Source organism: Agelaius phoeniceus, chromosome 14 (genome assembly GCF_051311805.1).
Source record: "Agelaius phoeniceus isolate bAgePho1 chromosome 14, bAgePho1.hap1, whole genome shotgun sequence".
Taxonomy (NCBI): Eukaryota; Metazoa; Chordata; class Aves; order Passeriformes; family Icteridae; genus Agelaius; species Agelaius phoeniceus.
In genome coordinates this window covers 2,077,432-2,101,385 of record NC_135278.1, presented here as the reverse complement: position 1 = coordinate 2,101,385, position 23,954 = coordinate 2,077,432, and the positions used below count along the sequence as shown (strand labels likewise).

The window sequence follows — 23,954 nt, the reverse complement described above, 5'->3', positions numbered from 1 at the left end:
TTCCAGGTCAGGAGTGAGTGTCCAACACTGCCAGGATTGTGTCCCAAAGGGGACATGAAGGACCTGTGGGAAGCTTCCTGCTGCTCCTCATGGGGAATGCGTGGTCAGGGCACAAAGGTGTTTATGGATGGAGGGAAGGCTGCAGAAAGCACTGGCCTGGGGATCATGTCAAGTCATGGCTCAGGTGGGGATTGTCATATTCTGTGAGAGCTGACAGAGCTTGGTTCCTCTGTTGTGTTGTTTGTGGGGATGGAGCAGTGTAGGGACTGCTCCCTTGGGGGACTCAGCTCCAGTTAAAGCAAATCCCACTCTCCTGACAAGGTAAAAAGTGCAGAACAGCATGCAGAGCTTTGCACTGATACTCTTGGGCTGCCCAGGGATGGCTCTGCAGAGCTCCTCTGATGCTCCCCTCAGCAGAATTATGATTTCCCATAAATCCTGTTCCACAGCCAGGGCAGGAGGACAGGAAAGCTGCTGGGAATGGGCTGGGAGCTGCACTGACTGAGCTCACAGTCAGGCCTGTGGGATCATCCAAGGGGTGCTGGAGCTGGGACAGCATCCCGAAGAACCCCAGAGCATCAGGCCCTCTGCTCATCAGGCCCCTGCTCCTCCTGCCCTGAGCCAGCTGCAGCACAATGGCAGCTGGATCCAGCTGGATCCCCTTCACTGCTCCCAAACTTTCCTGGCATCTCTAACTGTGCTCACCCTGCACAAAGAGGGTCCCTTCCCACCCCTCCTCACTAGAACCTTAATGCAGATTAAAGCCACTTGTTATTACCAAAGCCCACAACAAATGTGTACAGACAAGGCCATCCAGGCTGGAATAACCCAGCTGAGAAATGTCATTTATCATTCATCTCTCCCTTGCAGAGAGATATTAAGGGCTGACATGTCTGTTGTGACAGATGTTTTCCCAAGGGGAGGAAACAAGCCTGGCTGGTCCAGTTGCACCAATTCCCCCCGTGAGGGGAACCAGCCCAGCCAGTTTACACCAGGCAGGGGTGACTGATGTGGTTTACAGCAGGCAGGCTGTGGGAATCCTCAGCCTCTGGCTACCTTTGTTCCATGGCTAGCAGGACTGCTCCTGAAGCAGCTGCAGGAAGGAGAATTTACCTGTTCAGGTTGCAACATCACTCGGTTGTTTTTCCATGCAAGAGGAAATAATATACCCTTAAACCATAGTTAGGATTCCTTAGATAGCAAAACAAAAACAGGGGAAAGGCTTTGGGTGTTTTTTATGCATATCTCAATTTAATTCCTGGTCTGGGCAATAAATGTAACTGAGAGGCACAGTCTGGGTTGGGTTAGTGGGACTGCAAGGCCTCTGTCACACATTTCTTGTTCCTGCTTGTTCAGGTAGCAGCTGGGTGCCTGAAATGCCTCATTTTGGGAGAAACATGCCATAAATGAAGTCCCAAGCAGCAGCAGTGAGCCTCCTCCTCAGGCCTGCCCTGACTGAACACCTTGCCAAGCCACGAGTTCATTACCCACAGGATGTGCTTCATGTCTCTCCCAGAAATGGCAGAGCCCCAAGGAACATGTCTTATAAATAACCCCTGAAAAACACCCTGCAGCCATGTTGTGGGAGTTTTTTATTCTCTCAGCCTCCACAGGGCACAGTTATTTCACCAGGGCCAGGCTGAAATAGGCAGGTACAGGATCATCTCCATGAGAGCAGAGCCAGGGTGGGAGGAACGAGCTCCAGACACTGAATTCAGCTCCAAGGACCCCTCCAGAGCTCAGGGCTCCTCCAATTCCCAGTGCCACCTCCCTGGAATTAAATAAATGGAGAGATGGTGCTGTTGATGAAGAATCCCATTATTCCAGAGATGAAGAAGTGCTTGGACAATGCTCTCAGGAACAGGGTGGGATTGTTGGGGTGCCCATGCAGGGCCAGGAGTTGGACATTGTGAGGTCCCTTCCAACTCTACAACTTCATTAATTTCTAAACTCAGAGTGCAAAAGCCAGCAAACAACTGCAGCAAAGTGTAAAATATCCCCTTCTGAGAGATGGGATCTGAGGGAAGGAACATTCAGGATCCAAAAAGCAAATGTTGGTGTTAAAAGTCTGAAGCAGCCTATGCAGTGCAGGGTTGAAAGAATGGGTCAGAGAGGGGAATGCACTGGCTGAAATCCTGGCTCCCTTTGATACCATCTCCTGTGCAAAGGTTTTGGTGCTTCAGACTGAACTAGAATGGAAAATCAACAGCCGAGGAGGAAAAACACAGCTGCTCTGTTGAGCAGGGCATGTCAGCTGGGGCTGCTCTGCAGACAACGTGCTGGGAGGAAGATCTGTAAGGGAGCAGCCAGTTGAGGAAACAAATAATATTTATATGCCCTGCCTGTGGGACTGGAAATAAAACCTCCCTGCCAGTAAGGAACTGAGCGCAGCCCTCGAGGCCCCACCTGCTCCTGGGGAGGGCTGGCGCTATAAAGGGCTGGGGCCGCGAGCGGCGCTCACAGCGGCCGGGGCTCTCCGGGGACTCCGCTGCTCCAGGGCCACCATGGCCAAGCGGGTGGCCGTGGTGCTGGCTGGCTGCGGGGTGTTCGACGGCAGCGAGATCCACGAGGCGTCCGCGGTGCTGGTGCATCTCAGCCGGGAGGGGGCTCAGGTAAGAGGCACCGGCAGGGTCCTGCCCGGGCTCCTTGTCCCGGCTCTGCTCCTCATCCTCTTCCCTCCTTGTCTCTGACACAAGCTCCCCAAAAGCCAAGCAGCAGCAGCGGTGCCTGCAGTCACTGGGAGTGGTGTGGAGAGCTCCCTGCTCAGCTGTGCTGTACACAGGGATTGGTGTGGGGCTCTGCATCCAAATCCCCAACAGACTTTCCTGAATGCCTTCTCTCTTTGCTTCTGGCTTCACGTCCTCTTTTCTCTCCTGCTACTTCTGTTTAAAAGACAGTTTGGGCTGTTTGAATCCATATTTTTAAAACATTCAAAGAGTAGAAGTGAAAATAGAATCAGAGAATCCCAGAATGGTTTGGGTTGGGAAGAACTTTGAAGCTCATCTATTCCCATCTCCTGCCATGGGCAGGGACACCTTCCACTATCCCAGGGTACTCCAAAGCCTGTCCAGCCTGGGCTGGGACACTTACAGGGATGAGAGAACAGACAGGGGTTCGTGAGTTAAACCTGAGTGGTAAAAAAGGTGCAGCTGCTCTAAAAGTCTGGAGAGCCGCTCCGTGAGACTGGGGAAGGAGGGAAGGAAAGCCCCTGGAGCATCTCACTCAGCTGTGAACCACCCACGGGTCTGGTCGGAGCCGTTCCCCTGGGAATGGGAATTGCTGTGTGGAACACAGAGGCACAGGGGTGACCTTCCCGTGCCAGCCCCCCCCCAGTCCCAAACTATTCCAACCCTGCCCTCGCTGTTGGCTCCAGGATAAGCCTTGGCCAGACGTTTTCTCCACTCCGTGTAATTTTGCCTATTCCTCTCCTGGAGCGGGTGCAGTCCTTCCCTCCTGCCATATCCCAGCCCAGCAGGCTCGGAGCCCGTCCCTCCCTCCCTCATCCCTGGATCGCCAGGGGCCTCTAGTGGAGGAAACTCGGGCGTCATTTCAATCGTTCCTTTTCTAAGGTCAGCCTAGAATGGAATATTTCAGCTGCAAGGGAGCAGGGCTCAGTACCTCCCTCTTCACGGGAAGCTGCCATGAGGTTGCCTCTCAGCTTCTTTGTCTCCCACCTAGATAATTCCAAAGTCCTCGGCTGCTCCTCACAGGACATTCCTTCCTTCCAGGTGTTCCTTAAATCCTGCTTAAATTGTGGGCCCCAGAGCTGCACAGGTGGGACAGTCCCAAAATCTGTTCACCACCCTCCACTCTTAATTTCTGCATATGAGCTTGAAAGTGCTAAAGGAAGGGAAAGCATTTTCCAGAAAAACACTCTGGCTTTGGGCAAGTTGGTAGGGAGAGGAAACTCCAAGTCCTGTGGGAGATGGGGTGGGACAGCAGCTCTCTGGGTGGTCACCCTGCAAGAGGGATTTGTTGGGATATGGATGGACTCTTCAGCCCCCCAGACTAGCAGTTCTGGGCACAAACCACTGAAAGTTTCCTTCCTCCCTTCCCTCCTTCCTCCATGCCAGCTCTTTCCCAAGAAAGCCCCTCAGCATTCCCACTCACTGCCTGTGCCTTTCCACGTTTCTCCATCGTTTCTGAAGGATAACACCCTCTCCCCTCACTCCAGGCTGAGGTTTATGCTCCCAACATCCCCCAGATGCATGTGGTGGACCACGTGAAGGGGCAGCCCACGGCGGAGCAGCGCAATGTCCTGGTGGAAAGTGCCAGGATAGCCAGAGGCAACATCAAGGACCTGGCTACGCTGGATGTCAAGGGGCTGGATGCCCTCATCATCCCAGGTAGGACTGTCTGGGGTCTGCCTGTCCACAGCTTACACATTCCATAGGTCTGGAAGGGCGTGGGAGTTGTGGGATGAAGAGGAACAGGCTGGAGCAGGGCTTGGAAGGAGAGCCAATTTTAGTTCTTTTCTTGATTCTGGACTGTCACAGACATGTTTTATGAAAAATCCTTTCCTTAGGATTTTTTCTCCTGAGAAGCTGAGAGGCCTCAGGAACAAAATGTAACCAATGGTTATCTGCTGCTGTGGAATGCAACAGGTGCATCTGGGATTGGGCTCATGTGCTTGTTTCTAATTAATGGCCAATCACAGTCAGCTGGCTCAGACTCTCTGTCCGAGACACAAACCTTTGTAATCATTCTTTTCTATTCTTAGCTAGCCTTCTGATGAAATCCTTTCTTCTATTCTTTTAGTATAGTTTTAATATAAAATATATCATAAAATAATAAATCATCCTTCTGAAACATGGAGTCAGATCCTCGTCTCTTCCCTCATCCTCAGATCCCTGTGAACACAGTCACAGATTCCCCATGTTGCATTCCACAGCAGCAGATAACCATTGGTTACATTTTGTGCCTGAGGCTTCTCAGCTTCTCAGGAGAAAAAATCCTAAGGAAAAGATTTTTCATAAAAGATGTGTGTGACACTAGACAAATGCTGCCAACCACCCCATCCACCTGAGCATTCCACCACGCCACACCTGGCAAAAATCCTGCCCTGGATATAACCTCCTGCTAAACTGTTTCTCTTTCTTCAGGTGGCTTTGGGGTGGCAAAAAACCTGAGCACTTGGGCCACGCAGGGCAAGAACTGCAGTGTCTCCAAAGAGGTGGAGGCTGTCCTGAGGGCATTCCACGCTGCCCACAAACCCATTGGGCTGTGCTGCATCTCCCCAGTGCTGGCAGCCAAAATCTTCCCGGGCTGTGAGGTCACCGTGGGACACGACACGGAGTGTGAGCAGTGAGTGACCGGGGGCTTGGTGACACTCACACCAGGGTCCCCCAAAGTCCCCAGGGATCCTGGCCAGCTGCTGGAAGCTCACAAGGAGCTGAATGCTATTGCTGAGAACTCAGCTCTGCTGCCTCAGTGAGGCTTTCAGCACTTCCGGCCCTTTTGGGGACTGAACAGGGAAAAGTAGAAACTCTGGAATTTTATAATTTCTCAGCACAGCAGAAGGAATGATGTAACACCTGATCTGTTTGCATTTTTGTGACTTGTTTCCACAACTCTGATGGCTTTGAATAAGACACTTTATTTTAAATTAATTTAAATGTAATTTATTATTTTAAATTAATTATTTACCTCCCTGATCCCTCACAGAGCCAGGGTAGGAAAAGCCTTTGCTGACTCCAAGCTAAGCAGATCCAAGGCAGGAACAGGATGGTTACCCAAGGCTTGAGGTGGGAAGAGAAGGAGAGAGTGAAACTGGTTCAGTCCTGCAGGGAAGCTGTGACTGGATTCTCCCAAGGGCAGGCAAGGAATGTTGATAGCATTTGCTAGGGAGGAGTTTTCTCACTAACTTGGAGGAAGCTGCTGGAAAAAACCCACCCTAAATCTAATTGTTGCCCAGGGAAGCTGTGGCTGCTCCATCCCTAGCAGTGTCCAAGGCCAGGCTGGACAGAGCATGGAGCAGCCTGGGACAGTGGGAGGTGTCCCTGGGCATGGCAGGGGTGGCAATGGGTGGGCTTTGAGGTCCCTTTTCACCCAAATCTTCCCAGACCCCTATTAACATGAGCACTGGAGTGGGCAGAATTAGGTAGTGGAACATCCAAAGTGGAACTTCAGGTCTCATTTTGGCTTTACTTCAGATGTTTAACTCATTTGAACAGGAGGTTATCCTGTTGTATAGTCCTGGAGAAACTCCTCAAGCAGATTTGGATCCTGCTGAGCAGGTTTTGTGCAGTGACCACAGAATCTTCCCTCTGGCCCTTCCCCAAGCACAGCGTGAAGGAGTGTGGTATTCACAAGCCCTCTGAACAGAGAGAAGCTGTGAGACAAGCAAAGAAGGAAAACACAATTCTTATCTTGCTTGCTGTGCCTGTGTTGTGCTATAGGAGAATGCAATGTGGAGATTGTTTACCCAAAGTGAGGATGTTTTGTTCCCTTGGCCTATCAGGGCCAGGTGTGTGTGTGTGTCAGACTGTCATGGGACAGTAACGAGAGAATCAGAGATGAGGGCAGTTCTGTGCAGTTGTGAGCAAGAGTGAGTGCAGGGCAGATTCAATTTAGATGAAATGTACATAGTATAGTATAATAAATTAATTCATTAGCCTTCTGATGATGGAGTCAGATGCATCGTTCTGTCTCCCCTTTGTCAGAGTCGCCTTTGATTTACAATAAAGGAGATTCCCCACTGTTGGGGAAGAGGAAACAGGAAAGCCTTATAAATATGATTGTCTAAAAAAAGATTTTGAGAATATAGAAACTTTAAGTGAGATTGAAATAAAAGCAAGCTTTGAGATACCTCAGTTACTGAACAACTAGAAAATAATGGTGTGGCCAGCTGAAGGTGATCCCCTTTTGATGGAACAACACCCTCTGCTTGCAGACAGGCCCAAGGGTTAGAGCAAATTCTACTAGCTTGGCATAAGGGGTCCAAAGAGGAGTTTTTAGGGTTTAAAATGTAACACAGTATGGGAATATAATGATTGTTATAGGCTGTATGTAAATGCTATAGGATTTGTATCTTGTACTAGATTGGTTAGTGAGAATCAGAATATTCAACACAGAAGATGATTTATTGTATTGTAACGGGAACCTCGTTCACTTACGCTTTTACTCTCTTCCCCTCTCATCCTCTCTCCCCCTCTCTTTACTTCTCTCAGTCCTGCACTGAGCTGTGCCTGGCAGTTCCCAGCAGGGCCCTGCCCCTAGGCCCTTTGCAATGAACCCCAAGTTCCAGACCTGGCTTCAGAGATCTCTCATCTCCATCCATCCTGACCCTGCTACCCCCCTGATGCTCCTACACCCACTGCAGGTTTCCCTTCCCTGTTCCCTTGCAGGTGGCCTTATGCCAAGACTGCTGAGGCCATGAAGGAGCTGGGCTGCAGGCACATCAACAGCCAGGTCACTGAGGCCCACGTGGACGCCAGGAACCTCCTGGTGAGCACCAGCGCCTTCATGTGCAACGCCCCCATCCACCAGGTGCACGACGGCATCGGCAGCATGGTCAGGGAAGTGCTGCGCCTGGCCTGAGCTCCCACAGGCACCCAGCTCCTCCCCGGGGAGCCTGCCCTGCCCCTCACACAGCACCAGCTACAGGGACACTCAGGGGCTCTGCCCCAGAGCTCTGGAGGCAGCTGAGGAGGGACAATCCTGGAGGTGGTGTGTTCTGCCATGGACACGTCACTCCCTGCCAGGAGCTGGAGCTGCTGTGGGATGGGGGGCTTGGGAGGGACCTTAAAGCTCATCTTGTGCCAGGCTCCTGCCATGGGCAGGGACCCCTTCCACTGTCCCAGGCTGCTCCAAGCTGCCCTTGGACACTTCCAGGGATCCCGGGGCAGCCACAGCTTCTCTGGGCACCCTGTGCCAGGGCCTGCCCACCCTCACAGGGAGGAATTCCATCTCAAAATCCCACCTATCCCTGCCACAGGCTCCCCAGGGCTCAGGGTCAGCTGCTCCCCAACCCCTCCCTCAGAGCACTGAATTGTGGCCAAAGGAAGGAACCCAGCTCTGCTACTAAATAAAACCTGATGCTTCTACTGAATTCTGAACTCTGCTTCTGTCTCTGCCTTTCCCTCGGGATCAGGACAAGCTCTGGGTCGGTTGGGAAAATGATACAGGAAGAAATCCCCAGCACCAGCCCCCCCTTGTTTTGCTGGGATTTGTCAGAAGCCAGACTGGAGCAGGAATGTGACACTGGTGAGAGCAGGACCAGCCCCATGTCACCAGCCAGCTCTGGTGGGAAGAGATGAAATTCTTCTCCTGCATTAACAGGACCAGAGAATTCCAGGTTGGAAGGATCTCAAGGCTCACCTGGTCCAACCTTTCTTGGTAAAAATGCTATCTAGAGAAGATGTCCAGCAGCCTGTCCTGATGGATCCCAAAGAGCCCAAACTCAGGGAATCCACCACTTCCAACAGCTGACTTCCTCATGGTCAGAAATTGTCCCATGGTGCTCATTCAGAATTTGCCCAGGACTGTCCTGTACAGATTATCCCTTGTCTTTTCCATGATTCCTCATAAAAAGGGAGTTTCCTCCTTCTTTGTAGCCACCCTTCAAATACCAAACATGGTGACAAGATGTCCCCTAAATCCCAGTTCTTCCAAGGCTCAGCTCTCTCAGCCTGTCCTCACATAGGAACTTCCCAGGCTTTGGATCATTGTGGCCTCTGGATCCTCTCCAGCCTGGCCACACCTTTTTTTGGCAAAGTGGGGATCAAAACTCTTTCCACAACTCTGATGGCTTAAAAATAAGATTTTATTTGAAATCCAATCCCATCTGCAGCCTCTGAGCATTCCTGCAAGCACAGAGCCCTCAGCAGCAGCACTGGGAATTTCCTTCTGTAAAGTTTTCCTTAGCCGTGTGAACTGAACACAAGGTAAATTGCAGCAGTTTATTTTTATTTTGAGTTTAAAGAATGCCCTAGAAAAGGGGGGGAAGGGATAATCCCATAAAACAGGTTCTAAAAAGGTGGTTCCTGAAAATATGTCATAAAAAGAGTTCACTGTAGGGCCCAAACCAAGACATAAACCCAAAGTAGATTTACAATGAGCAATAGATTGACACTGTCTGGTTCTGAGTCATCTCTTTACCAAACTGAATTGTTTGGACCCATTTTTTTAGTCAGAAAAGGATCTGAATTTGGTCCCAAAAATGTGATTTGTGTATTTAAAGCAGTGTAAACATTATAACCAGCAACCACATTGCTGCCTGTAAACAGAGCGGTGCAAACTGCTCCCAAACACCTTTAAAACATAAAAATATTCTACACAAAACACTTCCAAGAGAACTGACCTGTATTTCTGCTGCCTCCAAAGAAATCAAGACACCACAAAAGTGAGGCTCCCATTCCCTAAGGGATGTACACAAGTGCCAAGGAATAAATCCCACTGGGCTCAGTACAGGCCGGTCTTCCTCATGATCCTCAGGAACTCCTGCTCGCTCACTTGCCCGTCCCCATCCCAATCTGCCTCATCAATCATCTCCTGCAAGAGATTTGGGGTCAGCACTCAGGTCTGGGGCCTCTTGGGAATCACTGGATTCATGCAGAATTCCAGCCACTCTAGCTGTGCTGGAGGGGGACAGTGTTGGCTCAAGCTCAGATAAAATATTTCCTGAAATCTGTTTTGCTGGGTGTATTTATAGAGAAATCTGAGCAGGAAATATTATAGGGAAAGTCCTGGGGGAAACCAAGTGCTTGGAGCAGAGCCATTCCTTTCACATCACTGCTACTGCACAGAACTGCAGTGGATGATCCCAATCCTACATCCATGTGGGCTCAACCCATCCTCAACCTCAAAACCCACAGATTCCAGGAATTCCTCCCTACCAGCACAGAGAGGATTCTCCTCCCAGCTCCAGCACAAAGACCCCAAAAGCACCAGGTCCAAACCTGCAGCTCTTCATCAGTGAGGTTCTCCCCCAGCACTTTGGCCACACGTTTGAGGTTTTGGAAAGAGATTTTTCCAGTCTCATCATCATCAAAGAGTTTGAAAGCTTTGAGAATCTCCTCTTTGGAATCTTTTTCAGCCTTAAGGAAGAAAGAACAAATTTAAGGTAAAACAGGAGTGGTTGTGTTATAGGTGACACTCAAAGTTATAAAAGATCTGATAGACTGAAAGGACAAATAAAGGAGCCCAGCCAGCAGGAAGTACACATAAAATTCAGACAGAGACACAACCAGAATTCCAGAATTTCAGGGATTTTTTTATGTCCTTGCCAGCCAGATATCTTTCACTATCAGGGTCTTCTGCTATTAAATACCTGGATTTTGAAAAGATTTTTCAAACCAGAGATTTAATCTGTAAATTAGAATTCAAGGAAAGAGAATACCCCCATGCCAGACATCAACCCTCCAAAAGCTTCCTGCAGGCCTGAGCTGGTTTCCAGCTGTGAGAAAAACTTTTTTTCCCTTTTTTCAACACAAAATTCACCTCTGCTTGTTAAAGAAACCTGATAATGATATCAGGATTTTAATTTTTCCCTGAGAAATGAGAGAATCCACGATAAGGATTACCCCAAATTTTATACATTTAATTGTTAGGATTAAAGTATATAGTGCTTTAATCTCCCCATAAACCCAAAAGGAGACAAAGGCTCCTGATCCACCTTCAAAATTCCCTTTGGAGCTGTGAAACATCCATACCATTCTCTGTGACATCACTGCCAGGAAGTCACTGAAGCTGATTTTTCCTGTCCCTTCCTTATCGATGTCAGAGATCATTTTCTTGATCTCTTCTTTCTTAGGTTCAAACCCTAGGGCCCTCATGGCCACCTGGAAGGACAAAATAAGTTACAAATCCTACAAAATTGCCACCAAAACCACAGGAGAGGGGGGAAAAGTGTCCAAAATTCTCCCAGAAAACAGGGGCAGGCTGAGAGTGAGCTGCTCTGCACTCACATCAGGATGCAGAAAACAGGGATAGAAATATTCCTGTTCTGGAATTGTCCCCCAGCTAATCCAGGAATTTCCTACACACACTCTCACCATCTTTAACTGATCAACCACAGGGAATTTAAGTAAGTTTATTTTTCATTCTAGTGATAAAAATCTTGTTGGGAAAACATTTTCTTCCTTTGATAAAGGGCCAGATAATAGCAACAACAACCACGACAATAATATTGAAGCATAAAATCCTCAACAAGAGGGGAATGCCCCCCCCCCCCCACCTTTTTAATGGGCACAACTCCTTTTTTTTGATGTTTTATGCACAGATAAGGATTTGGGACACAAAGCACAGAATTATACATGAATTTTGAGCAGCCTGGCCCTAAACACACTGGATCAGAGCAGTAAAGAGCTGCAATTAAAGAGAAAACGGCGCCTTTTGCCCACCAGGTGTTCTGCTGGAGGGAGGAGGGGGAAACCCAGGAAACTCCAGTGCTTTTTGAGGTTATTTCAGCATTTATGGCCCTGTTCCCTTAAAACCTCAGTGACCTCCAGCCCCAGGGAAGGTCGGAAACCCCGACCTTCAGCTCTTTGACATCGATGCTGCCGCTGCCGTCGGTGTCGAAGAGCTCGAAAGCGTCGCGGATCTCCCGCTGCTGCTCCTCCGGCAGCTCCAGCTTGGGATTCGCCTTCTTCCTCTGCGCCGCGGCTCCCAGCGACGGCTTCTGAAAGCCGCAGGCCTCGGCACGGAACAGCGGGGTCGGGAGGGAACGGGGACTCAGCCCTGGCACTGCCCCTGAACCCCCGGCAAAACCCTGAGCCCCGTCATGGCCCCTGAGCCCCCTTCACAAACCCTGAGTCCCGGTCACAGCCCCAGAGCCCCATCATGGACCCTGAGCCCGTCAGTGCTCCTGAGCCCCCTCACTGCCCCGAGCCCCCGGCAAAACCCTGAACCCCGTCATGACCCCTGAGCCCCCCTCAGTACCCCTGAGCCCCATCACGGCCCCTGAGCCCCCATCAAAACCCTGAGCTCCCATCAAAACCCTGGGCTCCCATCACAGCCTCTGAGCCCTCTCACAGCCCGAGTCCTCGTGAAAACCCTGAGCCCCACCATGGTCCCTGAGCCCCCTCAGTGCTCCTGAGCCCCCATCAAAACCCTGCGCCCTCATCACTGCCCCTGAGGCCCCCTCACAACCCCTGAGCCCCCTCAGTGCTCCTGAGCCCCTGTCAAAACCTTGAGCCCCCGCACGGCCCCTGAGCCCCCTCCCTGTCCATGAGCCTCCTCAAAGCCCCTGAGACCCCTCACACTTCTGGAGCCCCCTCCCAGCTTCTGAGTCTCCTCAGGCCCCCTCAGTGCCCTCGCAGCCCCTTCAGCGCCTTCGCCGCCTCCTGACCGCTGCTGAGCCCCTCACAGCCGCTCCCCGCCCTCACCATCCCGCCGGCTTCGCGCCTGGCAGCCTCAATATCGTGCCCTCCCATTGGCTGTCGCCCCCACGCCGCTGCTATGGCAACGCGCGCTCCTATTGGCTGGCGTGACGGCGGAGCCAAAGGTGAATGAGCTCGTGGGAGAATCTCCTCCTTCCTTCAACGCGATTGGCCGGAGTGAAGGGGGGTTAGACCAATCAGCGAGCGGGAGCAGGCTGGCGCGATGCTCGCCCCAGGGAAAGAGGCGGGACCAGGGCGAGTGGGGCGTGGTCTGGGCGGAAGCGCTGCGCTGACTGGTGGAGTGCGGGCAGGGGGCGTGTCCAGGGCTCCCTGAGGGCGGTGGCGGCGGCGAGAGGGGTCCGGGAGGGTCCGGCAGCCGGAAAAGGTGCTGGGACCGGCGAGGAACGGGTTAGGGTCGCGGGACAAGGCCTGGCATCCGTGAGGAGGGACCTGGGGGCAGGGGGAAGGGCCCTGGGGGCTGTGGGGAGGGAGCTGGGAGCTGTGGAAACGTGCCGGGAGCAGGGGAGCAGGTGCTGGGGGCTGTGGGTGAGGCCCTAAAGGCCGAGGGGAGGAGGTTGGGGTGCTCAGGGGTGGGCTGAAAGAGCTGAGGGGGAACTGGAGCTGCAGCAGTTCGTCAAGTGCATTCTGGAGAGGGATGAGATGCTGAGGGACAGGGGGTGGAAGAGGAGGGTCACCCTGTGCCCCTGCTTTAAACCAGCTCGGTGCTCCAGCTGGACAGGCATCGACCCCGCCTCTTCTCGGCTTTTTCCTTGGAATTTCAAAGGAGTTTCCGAAAAATCAGTACCAAAGAGCCAGGCCAGCACCTGTAGTTGCTGATTTAGTTTGGAAGAGCAGGGAGCATTAACTCCCTCTCTTCATCGTTCTTCATCATAATGGCTCCAAAGCTTGATTTCTGTAACTAGAGATGTGTTATTTTATTGGGAATAAAAAATATTCTCCCTTTTATTCAAGGATTCTGGTGGACAGTGCCTCACCCAAGCCATGGCCACACGCCTCAGATCGGTGAGTTGGGCCTCAAATGGTGCTTGGGAAGGTTTTGTCTTGCAGAAACAAATTCAGAAATATTCTGCACATCACTAGGGAAGACATGAGGCTGATCCTGCATTAATGATAATTCTGGGGGTAAAACATGATTTTCCAAGGTATAATTTGGGTAGGTTGAATTCATACCTTAAAATCAATATAGACATGTAGCTTGGCTTGCCATAAATATTATGCTGTGCAATATCAAATTATAGAGAGTTTATCATAAAATTATATATAATTGTGGCCCTGGATACCTGGAAGTGTCCAAGGCCCGGTTGGATGGGGTTTGGAGCAGCCTGGGATATTGGAAGTGTCCCTGTGGAAGGTGGAATAAAATAAACTTTAAAATCCCTCTCGACCCAAACCAGTCTGGGATTCTGGGATTCCTTTGCAGCCTCTGCAGTGCTCTGGGACTCAGAGGCAGAGGGCAGCATTCTGCTGCAGTAAAACTTCACTTCAGGCACATCTCAGAGCAGTTGGGGTGCTCTTGGCTCCTGGAGAGTGCACGGCCATCAGGGAATGCCAAAACGGTGTGGGGTGGAAGGGACCTAATGGGAACGGGTGCAGGGAGAAGGGAAATGTCTGTGGGAGGGAGTGGCTGCCTTTGAGGAGAGGCTGAAACAGTTTCTGTCCCCTCAGCAGCCATCCTCCCTCTGACTGAATCCCCTCATCTTCTCCAATGCCACATCTGTTCATTGGCTGAACACTTCCAGGGCTGGGGACTCCAAACCTCCCTGGGCAGCTGTGCCAGGGCTTGGCCCCTCTTTCAGTGAAAGAATGTCCCCAATGCCACCCTGACCTGCCCTGGCCCAGCCTGAGGCCGTTCCCTCTGCTCCTGTCCCTGTTCCCTGGAGCACAGCCTGACCCCCCCGGCTGTCCCCTCCTGGCAGGAGCTGTGCAGAGCCACAAGGGCCCCTCTGAGCCTCCTTTGCTCCAGGCTGAGCCCCTGCCCAGCTCCTCTGCAGGCTGAGCCCCTTCCCAGCTGCTCCTCACAGGAGCTCCAGACCCTGATCAGACTCTCCTCTGCATGGCCCATCCCAAATACCTGCTGCAGCTTTGATGTAACTCAGGGAGCTCCTCACATTTCTCTTGTGGATCACCCAACACTTGGCAGCAGAACCTTTGAGGATGTGGCCTTTCAAGAGTTGTGAACAATCCCTGTCTTTGTGTGACTCCCTCAGAGCTCTCTGCAGAGGTGGGGGTTGTGTTACAACCAGGAGTAAAACTCTCCAGCCAGCACAGAGCATTCTTTGTGTAACAGCTCCCTCAGACTCAGGCCTGGATGTTCTGTGCTGGCAGTGAGGTCTTTGGTCTCAGTCCAGTCAGACCAGTGGCCAGCCTGAACTCTGTTAATTAGTGACTCCAATCAATGATTTACAAAGCCTAAAGAAAAAGAAAGGAAGATCTAATGGCTGAAAAGGACAGCCTCTGCCTTTACCTGGCTGCTTCCTTGGCTCTGAGTGTCACAGGTTCTGATCATGGTGATGGTTTTAATGCTCTGAGTTAGCTGTGGCAGGAGGCTGAGGCAAATCACAGAATCATCCCAGAGTCCCAGGCTGCTCTGGGTTGGGAGGGACCTTAAAGCCCCTCCAGTGCCACCCCTGCCATGGCAAGGACACCTCCCACTGTCCCAGGCTGCTCCAGCCCCAGTGTCCAGCCTGGCCTTGGGCACTGCCAGGGATCCAGGGGCAGCCCCAGCTGCTCTGGGCACCTGTGCCAGGGCCTGCCCACCCTGCCAGGGAACAATTCCTAATTCCCAATATCCCATCCATCCCTGCCCCCTGGCAGTGGGAGCCATTCCCTGGGTCCTGCCTCTCTGTGCTCTTGTAAACCATCTCTCTCCATCTCGCAGGCTCCCTTCAAATTCTGTTTGCTTTGCTATCCAAGCAGAGTTCATGGGGACCAATCTTTCTTTCCTTCTTTCCTCCCTGAGCCTCTTGGTTGTGAGCATGAGGCAGAACCCCAGAACCCCAAAATCAGAGTGCCTGCACTCGTAACTCCCTGGGACAGCACAGAGCTTTGATGTCCCAGTTCAGATTCCTCTGGTGGAGCTGCTGAGCAGAATTGCAGCTCACTGAGCCCCAGGGAAGCTCAGGCTGGTGTGCTGTGTGTGTGCCTGTGTGTCAGGGAGGTTCTCCCTGTCCTGACCTGTCCCTGTCCCTGTCCCTGCAGGCTGGCAGGAGCTGCACCGTGATCGGGGGCTCGGGGTTCCTGGGCCGGCACATGGTGGAGCAGCTGCTGGCCAAGGGCTACAGCGTCAACGTCTTCGACATCCAGCAGAGCTTTGAGAGTGAGCAGGTGACCTTCTTCCTGGGAGACCTGTGTGACAAGGAGGTGAGGAAGGAACAGGGGCAAATGCAGGCCTTGCACTTTTGCTTGGAAGCCTCTGAAGGAAACAGATCTGGTGTCTGATGTCTGGATTCCGCTGGAAAGAGCAGGACTGTGACCGTGTTCACAGGGGTCTGAGGATGAGGGAAGAGATGAGGATCTGACTCCATGTTTAGAAGGCTTGATTTATTATTTTATGATAAATTTTGTATTAAAACTATACTAAAAGAATAGAAGAAAGGATTTCATCAGAAAGCTAGCTAAGAATAGAAAAGGAAAGAATGATAACAAAGGTTTGTGTCTTGGACAGAGAGTCTGATCCAGCTGACTGTGATTGGCCATTAATTAGAAACAACCACATGAGCCCAATCCCAGATGCACCTGTTGCATTCCACAGCAGCAGATAACCATTGGTTACATTTTGTTCCTGAGGCCTCTCAGCTTCTCAGGAGGAAAAAATCCTAAGGAAAGGATTTTTCATAAAATGTGTCTGTGACACAGGACTGCTTTGTGCCTGGTGCCTTGCATTACTGTTAGAGATTTACAGGGTAATTACAGCTCCTGGGCTAATTGCAGGGGGCTCTCCCAGCTCTTCTCTGCTCCATGAGAGTGGCACAACTCATATTCCCAACAGGAATGAGTGGGAGCCTTGGCCAAGACCTGTGTGAGCCATGTGGGAGGTGACTTTGGGGCAGTCACCTGCACTCAGCCAGTGCCATGGGGAGCTTTAAACCTGCTGCTTCCTCAGGGACCCAACTCCAGGGAGTCCTGAGCCTTGTACCTGCACCTGGGGATTGCAGGGAGTGCAGCCTGGACAGCCTCCAGCTCTGGAGAAGCTCCCAGGATTTCTCTGGGAAGAAGAGAGGATGTGGTGTGTGCTGAGGACAGGACATTGTGGAGATCCTGGATGCTAATCCCATCCAGCTGCCCACCTTTATGGAGGAACATGACTTGAAATGCAGCTGTTTCCATGAAAAAAACCTGCTTTATTTCCCTGCTGTTATTTTTTCCCAATATCCACCATGGCTGTTGCTCCCTTCCCTTCTCCCCCGTGTTTCCTGCAGGCTCTGCTGCCAGCCCTGCAAGGAGTGTCCGTGGTGTTCCACTGTGCCTCCCCAGCCCCTTCCAGTGACAACAGGCAGCTGTTCTACAAGGTGAATTTTATGGGAACCAAGGCAGTCATTGAAGCCTGCAAAGAAGCTGGAGTGCAGGTAAAGCTGGAAAAGCCCTGGAGACCAGGAGGGGCTGATGGACTTTGTAACATTGGCAGCACAGGCCAGGGCCAGCCTTGCCTGAGAGGGGGACAAAGGGCTCTGTGATACTGAGTTCCCACTTGTCCATGAAAACCAGTGGAAGAGAGACTCTGGTCTCCTGCTTTGGGTAAACTCAGTCCCTGCTTGCCACAGAAAACCACATTGTGATTGCAATGGAAAAGCTTCCATTAAAATCTGTCCTGCCTGGGAGTCACCCTGGGAGAACAACACCTCACAAGTGGCTTCTTTCCTGCTTTCATCAGGGGACAGCCCAGAGATGGCTTTTCCAGCAGTGGGAAGATTCATGGCATCAATTCCCTCCCTGAATTCCCCACCATGGAGTGAGGAGGAACACACTTGTGCCATAATCTCAGTGCCATTTGGTTTAGAAAGGCAATTGCCCACAAAAGGAAGAGCCTGAGGAAGCCAGCCTGGAATTGGAGACTGAATTTTCTCCCTAAATTACCTTAATATCCCATGAGTTTTCATTTAAATTAATTTATTTCATTTATTTTAAATTTATTTATTATATTAATTTCATTTATTTTCATTTCATTTATTTCATTTAAGTCACCAAACAAAACCATCCAAGGTTTCTTTTTTTTATTTAATCCACTGTGATCTGTTATTGCCAAGATGAGCAATCTTTCTTTAAAACACTGGGGGTGTGTTAAGGGTTCCAAGCCTCTGATTTTCCTGGAGATGTTTCCCCTGGATTGACTGCCTTGGGGGTTTGTTGGAATGTTTTAATCTCCTTTAGGTAGCATTAAATGATGGGACAGAATGAATTAAAAGGAGGAGTTCTCTCACCTGCAGTTTCTATTCATCTTCTATTAGACTCAGGTTATTTTCTGTAGGATCAGTTGGTTAAATATTATCATTATTTCCATTATTATCATTATTACCATTATTATCTTTACTCAGCCTTTGTAAATAATGACCTTTTTATTTTAGGCTTTAAACAACCCTTTTCTCCCCTATCTCTTGCAGAAATTGGTGTTAACCAGCAGTGCCAGTGTAGTTTTTGAGGGCACAGACATAAAAAATGGCTCAGAAGATCTGCCCTATGCACAAAAACCTATTGATTACTACACAGAGACCAAGATCCTGCAGGAGAAGGTATTTGCCAATGGTTAAATTGTTATTTTGGGATGTATCTACTTAATAAAAAGAGAATACAATCAATCTGTGGCATGACTTGCCACAGAGGTTGAATGAAATGCTGTGTGACACTGCAGAGGTGGTTCCAGAACTGCCACAGGTGTCACTGCCATGGAGCAGCCACAGGATAATCCCAGTTCTCTGCCACAGCCTTGGTTTCACAGCAGTCAGGGGAGGTTTTTGTCCTCTCTGCTGCTTTTCCTGATTTGCAGCCTGAATTTGGAGTTGGGAATGTGAAAAAGGCGCTGAGTGAGGAGGAGAGGTGGGAACATGGCCTGAGCTAAGGGGCACAGGCCATTACTGAAAACAGTCATGTTAAAAAACATCTGAGAGTTCACTGCTTTGGACACTTGCACAGCACCAATATCTGCTCTTCTCATGCTCTTACTGCTGCAGCATCTGTGCTTTAAATATGGGATTACAATGTTTTCAATCAAAGGCAGCAGACCTTTTTGGATCCTTTTCCCATGGCTTGCATTCAGCTGGGGGAAGTATCTGTGCTTTTTGTGCCAGAAGAATTGAGAGTCCCTTCCGTGCTGATGCTGACAGTGTGAGAGGCTGGAAGGAATTTCCTCCACAAGAGCTTCATTAATTTAAATTGTGCAAACATCTGTTCCTTCCCCAGCACTTTGCAGTGACTGATAAAGGGGAAGCTGAGGAGCAGCAATCAGGGGTAGCCCCAGTGCTGCTGATTATGGCTTTGTTTTGGGGGAAACTCAAAGGATTTTTTCTGTGCCTCCTCCATAGAAATCCCAGCAGCTGCTGGAAATGAAAACACGTTGTTTAGGAACTCCCAGGAGAATGAAATCTGCTCCAGAGCTGCTGAATGTGCTGCTGGAGCTCCAGGGAGATGGGATCAACCCCTCCTGAGAGAGATCCAGGAGGGCTGGGGTGGGTACAGCTGGGAGGGACAGAAATGGAATTCCTGAGTGTCCTTCTCTGCTCCAGCTCCTGCACAGGGTTCCTGGAGTGGAGGGGCTTGGAAAGCTCCTCTGGCTTCTGGGGTGTTCAAAGAGAGAAGCAAAGCCTTCCCTTCCTTTGTCAATTCATTAAGTGCTCAACTATAAAAACTGATTTGTGTCTGGTTTTCTTATCAAGGAGAATTGGGAAAAGAGATGGGAACAAAGGAAGAGCCACTTGGAAAGACAGGAGGGGATAATAATTCTTCCACTGGTTCCTCCCAAGGAGATGGGGAGCCCCAGCCCCTTCAGTGATGATTGTGGGATGTTGGGACCCTGGCTGCTGAGAATTTGAGACTTTCTGTGCTCACAGGCACTCACCCCCAGGAGAACACTGCATTGACCTGAGGCTGTGGAAAAGCTTCCAAAAGGGAATGACAGAGCTGGGATTGTGGGTGTGGAGTTTGAATAGAAGTGTGTGAGATCACAGGGTGGAAAACTTAGAGTTTAAGGGTTTAGAATATAGTAATATATATAAAACAGGATGGAGGTTTTAGGGTGGAGGCTGCTCCTTCTTCTCCACCTTCTTCTCCATGGGTTTGGGTGGTTTTGTGTAATTGGATAAAAAAGTCCCCATTGCAGGGCACAGGTGGTTGGTTATTGGGTTAAAAGTAACAATAATTTAGGTGTCATTTCTTAATTGGACAGTTTATCCTTAAAAGGCCTTGTAGAGAGAGAGAGAGATGGGGCTCCATTTTTAGTTTGTTTGGGTGAAGTGCTGTAGAACTCAGGGTTTTTGAGATTGTAACATGAATAAGCATCTGAGTCCCAACAAGAAATACCATCTCCCACATTTATTCCCAACCCTGGCAGAAAAGAAATTAAGACTCCACTGTGGGATGCATTGCTGAGCTCTGTTTTCCTTCTTGATTTCCTTCTCCTCTTTCCCTACAGGAGGTGCTCAGTGCAAACGACCCAGACAAGAATTTCCTCACCACTGCAATCCGTCCCCATGGAATCTTTGGTCCCAGAGACCCTCAGCTGGTTCCCATCCTCATCCAGGCAGCTCGGAGTGGCAAAATGAAGTTCATCATTGGGTGAGCAAGGCCCAGGCATTTCAGAGCTGGGCCAAAGTCAGTGCTGGCTCTACAAAGCCCTTTTGGAAGGGAGCAAAAGGAAATCAGTTGTGTTGTTTCTTTTATTTTTCACTTTCCAGGTTTTTTTTCCTTAAAAATCCCATGTCAGGGGCTCACTCCCTGCCAGGGTGAGTGTCCATAATGCCAGAAGAATATCCATGAGGAAAGCTGGCATGGCTTGAGCTGTTGAAGAGCTGTGCCATTAATATGAGACAGCTCAGATTACTTGCTGTTAATTTATACCACTTGTGGTGTTTGAGGTTCTGGCAATTAAAATCCCTATTAAATATGAAACACAAAAAGTATGGCCTGAAATTGCAGCACCAGAGAGTGAGAGAAGAGGAAACTTGGGATGAATTTATTCTGCTGGAAGTCCTTCCTTTTGCCACAAGGCAAAGGAAGATGCTCAGCCCAGCTTGCCTTTGGGGCTAAATTCCTTTTCTGTGTGCAGGGATGGAAAGAACTTGGTGGATTTCACCTACGTGGAGAACGTGGTCCATGGGCACATCCTGGCTGCAGAAAAGCTGCACAAAGGCTCTCCCCTGTGTGGGAAGGTGAGGAGGGAGGGGAAGGGAGGGGAGGGAAGAGATCCCCAGCCTCTGCTGTGGGATCCATGCTGATTCCTGAGGGCCCTGCACATCATCCTGGAGGCCAGAAGCTCCAGGTATTCCACTTGTGGTGAGCATTAAGTGCAGCCACCTGGGCTGAGCTGGATGGATATCCTGGAATTTCCTGCTGTAAAACTCCTTGGGAAGGGCAATCCAGGCAGAACTGGGGGCAGCCAGGAGGCACACATGGAAACACAGCAGCTTTTGGGACACAGTTCAGAACAGGAGGAGCTTTTCCAGCTTTTCCTGGTCCTGCTGTGCTCTGGGCACACTGGGGTGTTTTAGCCTGTCTGCTCTGTGCTGTGGCAGCCAGTTTGGTTGACATTTATGAGGAATCCTGGCCTCTGGAGTGCTGGAAGCAGCAGGTTTCCTTGGAAAAAGCAGGGATTCCCCCCTCTTCACACAGAGGTGGGCAGTGCAAAGCAGTTTGTCAGGATGGTGTGTGCTCTGGCCCAGGCCAGGGGTGTCATGTCCTCACATGAGCAGGAGAGGGGCCAGCACAGAGCCAAATCTGGAAATCCACCATAATTTTAACCCCTGGTTTCTCCTCTGCCTCTCTTCCAGGCCTTTCACATCACCAACGATGAACCAATTCCCTTCTGGACGTTCATGTCCCGCATCCTGACCGGCCTGGACTACGACCCTCCCAAGTACCACATTCCCTACTGGCTGGCCTATTACCTGGCCCTGCTGCTGGCCCTGCTGCTGGCCCTGCTCAGGCCCCTGGTGACCATCAAGGCCACCTTCACACCCATGAGGGTGGCCCTGGCTGGCACCTTCCACTACTACAGCTGTGAGAGGGCCAAGAGGGCCATGGGCTACAGCCCCGTGGTCAGCCTGGACGAGGCCATTGCCAGGACTGTGCAGAGCTACCCCAGCCTGCGCCGGGCCAGGGCCTGACACCCTGCCTGGAGCCTCTCCCACCTGTTTGCCATCATTTCTGACAGCTTAACATGGAGCACAGGGCACCAGTTCCCAGGAAAGAGGAGTTTTCCTGAAGGCTCTGCTCCTCCTCCTCCTCCTCGCCATTCCATGTGGGAGCTGTGCTGACAGTTTGTTTCTTGGATGTGACTTCTTGTTTGGAAACTGCTGCTGAACTCTCTGGGCTGTGAATAAACACCCTGCTGTGCCCTCTTCAATCCTGAGCAGGCACACCAGCATTCCTGCTCCCTTCCCTCCACCCTTGTCCCGTGTTTTGTTGCTCTGGTGACAGCAGCCATCCCTTCCCAGAGCTGGGTCACAAACACTTCCTGGGGCTGGCTCCCCTCTGCACTTTGGCTTTGCTCTCCACAAGAGAGCCCTGTGCCAGAAAGGATTTCTGCCACCATCTCTTAAATCATTGCAGCTCTTCTGGTTTTCCCTCCATGATCAGGGGGTGGTTTGGCTTCTCCCTGAGGCAGCAGAAGGAACCCACAAGGAGTGTGTTCACTTGTGGCTTCATTCCTTTGTCCATGCAGGATTTATTTCTGTTCCAAAAGAACCCAAGTAAATCACACAGAGCTGACTTTGCAGCTTTGTGTCCCATCTCTGAGAGGGCAGATCCCACTCTCAGCACAAACAGGATGTAAATGATTCCCTTTTGGGGCACAGATCTTTGGCAGCAGCCCCAGCACTGTTCTGCAGATCTGCAGTGCTGGGAAGATCTGCAGAACCAAGCTGCTCCTCCCTGCCCTGTCAGTGCTGCTCACGGGGATTTTTGGTGCTCTGACCACTTAGTCCATGAAAAAACCTCTTTTCCACAAGGAAATGGATACAAAGCAACAGGCCCCAAGCTATTTCCTCTGACTTGTATGTTAAATGTTCTTTGCCCTCTAATCTTTCTAAGCACTTCAGTTCTGGTTTGGTTTTAAATGAGGGGTTTAGGTTCGAGCTGGAGTTTTGCCCTGTGCAAATTCTGGATCCCTGGGAGTTCTGGTGTTTCAAATTTCAGAAGGATGGGAAATGCCTCAGTCACAGAATTATGGAATCCCAGGATGGTTTGGGTGGGAAGGGACCTTAGAGCTCATCCCATTCCACCCCCAGGGACACCTTCCACTGTCCCAGGCTGCTCCAAGTCCATCCAACATGGCCTGGGCACTTCCAGGGATCCAGGGGCAGCCACAGTCTCCTTAACCTCAATGTGCTGCTATAGTCTGATTGAATGTCTGATTAAATGGGTTTTATTTGAACTTCTGGCTGTTTTCTGGGAAAAAAAAAACACATTGGGCTTTTTTTTCCTGGGAACTTTGATTTGCTGGTTAACAGCTGGTTTTACTAACCTTGACCTTGCAGCAAACACTGGCCAGGTGCTTGGACCAGCTGCCACCACCCTGCTGGGCACTGCTCAGCCCTGGGGCAGGGACAGCCCTGCCCTCCCATGGGGAGGGGAAGGATCCAGGATTTCCCAAAGCCAAACCAGAGGTAAATCACTACATCCCTGTTGGATTATGCCCTTTTCTGACTTAGAGATGGGGCAGCTGAGAGGCATTTTAAAAACTTTTACTCCATTTTCAGTCTCATGTGAAGGGTGAGACAATACAGATGTTAAAATTCACACTATTATAATCAAAAGCTTTCTATCAGACTTTAAAAATTCTCTACAAATTCACTGCCCACACGTCAACTTCAGCCTCTAGGTGGCATTTCCCAGCCCAGCAGCTCCAATCCACCCCAAAAATGCTGTGGCTGTGCTTGGGCACAGGGCAGGGCAGGGTCACTGCTCTCCCTGTCCTGGCAGGGGGAGCTGAAGGGGCTCCCTGAGCAGAAGGCCCTGGAAACTGAGCTCAGCTGGACCAGAGAGGGGTTCAGAGAGGGGTTCCCTCTCCCAGGGAGGGAGCCAGAGCTTTGCTGGGCTGGGGAGCAGCACCCAGGGCAGGCTGTGCACACCTGGCTGGGGAGCAGTGCTCAGGTGGTACCAAGGGCAGGGCTGTGCACACCTGGCTGGGGAGCAGTGACAAGGTGGTACCAATGGCAGGGCTGTGCACACCTGGCTGGGGAGCAGTGACAAGGTGGTACCAAGGGCAGGCTGTGCACACCTGGATGGGGAGCAGTGACAAGGTGGCACTGAGGGCAGGCTGTGCACACCTGGCTGGGGAGCAGTGACAAGGTGGTACCAAGGGCAGGGCTGTGCACACCTGGCTGGGGAGCAGTGACAAGGTGGCACTGAGGGCAGGCTGTGCACACCTGGCTGGGGAGCAGTGACAAGGTGGTACCAAGGGCAGGG

The 23,954-nt window shown here is 50.9% G+C and overlaps 3 protein-coding genes across 5 annotated transcripts; 2 read left to right on the top strand and 1 right to left on the bottom strand.

Moving 5' to 3' along the window:
- The first annotated feature begins 2,323 nt into the window (after positions 1-2,323).
- On the top strand, positions 2,324-8,035 carry LOC129125926 (putative glutamine amidotransferase-like class 1 domain-containing protein 3B, mitochondrial). Its single transcript, XM_054641639.2, has 4 exons — positions 2,324-2,612; positions 4,175-4,346; positions 5,103-5,304; positions 7,347-8,035. The coding sequence occupies exons 1-4, from the start codon at positions 2,505-2,507 to the stop codon at positions 7,537-7,539; spliced, it is 675 nt and encodes a 224-aa protein (XP_054497614.2). The 5' UTR covers positions 2,324-2,504; the 3' UTR covers positions 7,540-8,035.
- CETN2 (centrin 2) lies at positions 2,864-12,414 on the bottom strand. 2 transcript variants are annotated; one of them, XR_013184284.1, is made up of 6 exons: positions 12,327-12,414; positions 11,477-11,635; positions 10,653-10,781; positions 9,900-10,037; positions 9,302-9,492; positions 2,864-2,882 (listed from the first exon to the last, which is right to left on the bottom strand). XR_013184284.1 is itself a non-coding variant. In XM_054641512.2 (5 exons), exons 1-5 carry the CDS (start codon positions 12,372-12,374, stop codon positions 9,403-9,405), a joined length of 564 nt encoding a protein of 187 aa, XP_054497487.2. In that variant the 5' UTR covers positions 12,375-12,414; the 3' UTR covers positions 9,258-9,402. The 2 variants fall into 2 exon arrangements, 1 of the variants encoding a protein (XP_054497487.2); XM_054641512.2 differs by lacking the exon at positions 2,864-2,882 and having other exon boundaries at positions 9,258-9,492.
- Positions 12,415-12,648: 234 nt separating this feature from the next.
- Positions 12,649-22,920, top strand: NSDHL (NAD(P) dependent 3-beta-hydroxysteroid dehydrogenase NSDHL). 2 transcript variants are annotated; one of them, XM_077186018.1, is made up of 8 exons: positions 12,649-12,728; positions 13,293-13,343; positions 15,540-15,701; positions 16,760-16,906; positions 17,939-18,067; positions 19,963-20,105; positions 20,596-20,698; positions 21,317-22,920. In XM_077186018.1, the coding sequence occupies exons 2-8, from the start codon at positions 13,323-13,325 to the stop codon at positions 21,650-21,652; spliced, it is 1,041 nt and encodes a 346-aa protein (XP_077042133.1). In that variant the 5' UTR covers positions 12,649-12,728; positions 13,293-13,322; the 3' UTR covers positions 21,653-22,920. The 2 variants fall into 2 exon arrangements, with proteins under 2 accessions (XP_077042133.1, XP_077042134.1); XM_077186019.1 differs by having other exon boundaries at positions 12,689-12,758.
- Positions 22,921-23,954: the final 1,034 nt, after the last annotated feature.

Excerpts from the sequence above, each read along its gene's own strand:
- LOC129125926 (XM_054641639.2), top strand. The coding sequence starts at position 2,505 with ATGGCCAAGCGGGTGGCCGTGGTGCTGGCTGGCTGCGGGGTGTTCGAC. Across the intron at positions 2,613-4,174 it reads TCAGCCGGGAGGGGGCTCAG|GCTGAGGTTTATGCTCCCAA; the intron begins GTAAGAGGCACC and ends CCCTCACTCCAG. Across the intron at positions 4,347-5,102 it reads GGATGCCCTCATCATCCCAG|GTGGCTTTGGGGTGGCAAAA; the intron begins GTAGGACTGTCT and ends CTCTTTCTTCAG.
- CETN2 (XM_054641512.2), bottom strand. The coding sequence starts at position 12,374 with ATGGGAGGGCACGATATTGAGGCTGCCAGGCGCGAAGCCGGCGGGATG. Across the intron at positions 10,782-11,476 it reads TCGATGTCAAAGAGCTGAAG|GTGGCCATGAGGGCCCTAGG; the intron begins GTCGGGGTTTCC and ends TTGTCCTTCCAG. Across the intron at positions 9,493-9,899 it reads TCACTGATGAAGAGCTGCAG|GAGATGATTGATGAGGCAGA; the intron begins GTTTGGACCTGG and ends AATCTCTTGCAG.
- NSDHL (XM_077186018.1), top strand. The coding sequence starts at position 13,323 with ATGGCCACACGCCTCAGATCG. Across the intron at positions 13,344-15,539 it reads TGGCCACACGCCTCAGATCG|GCTGGCAGGAGCTGCACCGT; the intron begins GTGAGTTGGGCC and ends CTGTCCCTGCAG. Across the intron at positions 20,106-20,595 it reads AAAATGAAGTTCATCATTGG|GGATGGAAAGAACTTGGTGG; the intron begins GTGAGCAAGGCC and ends TTCTGTGTGCAG.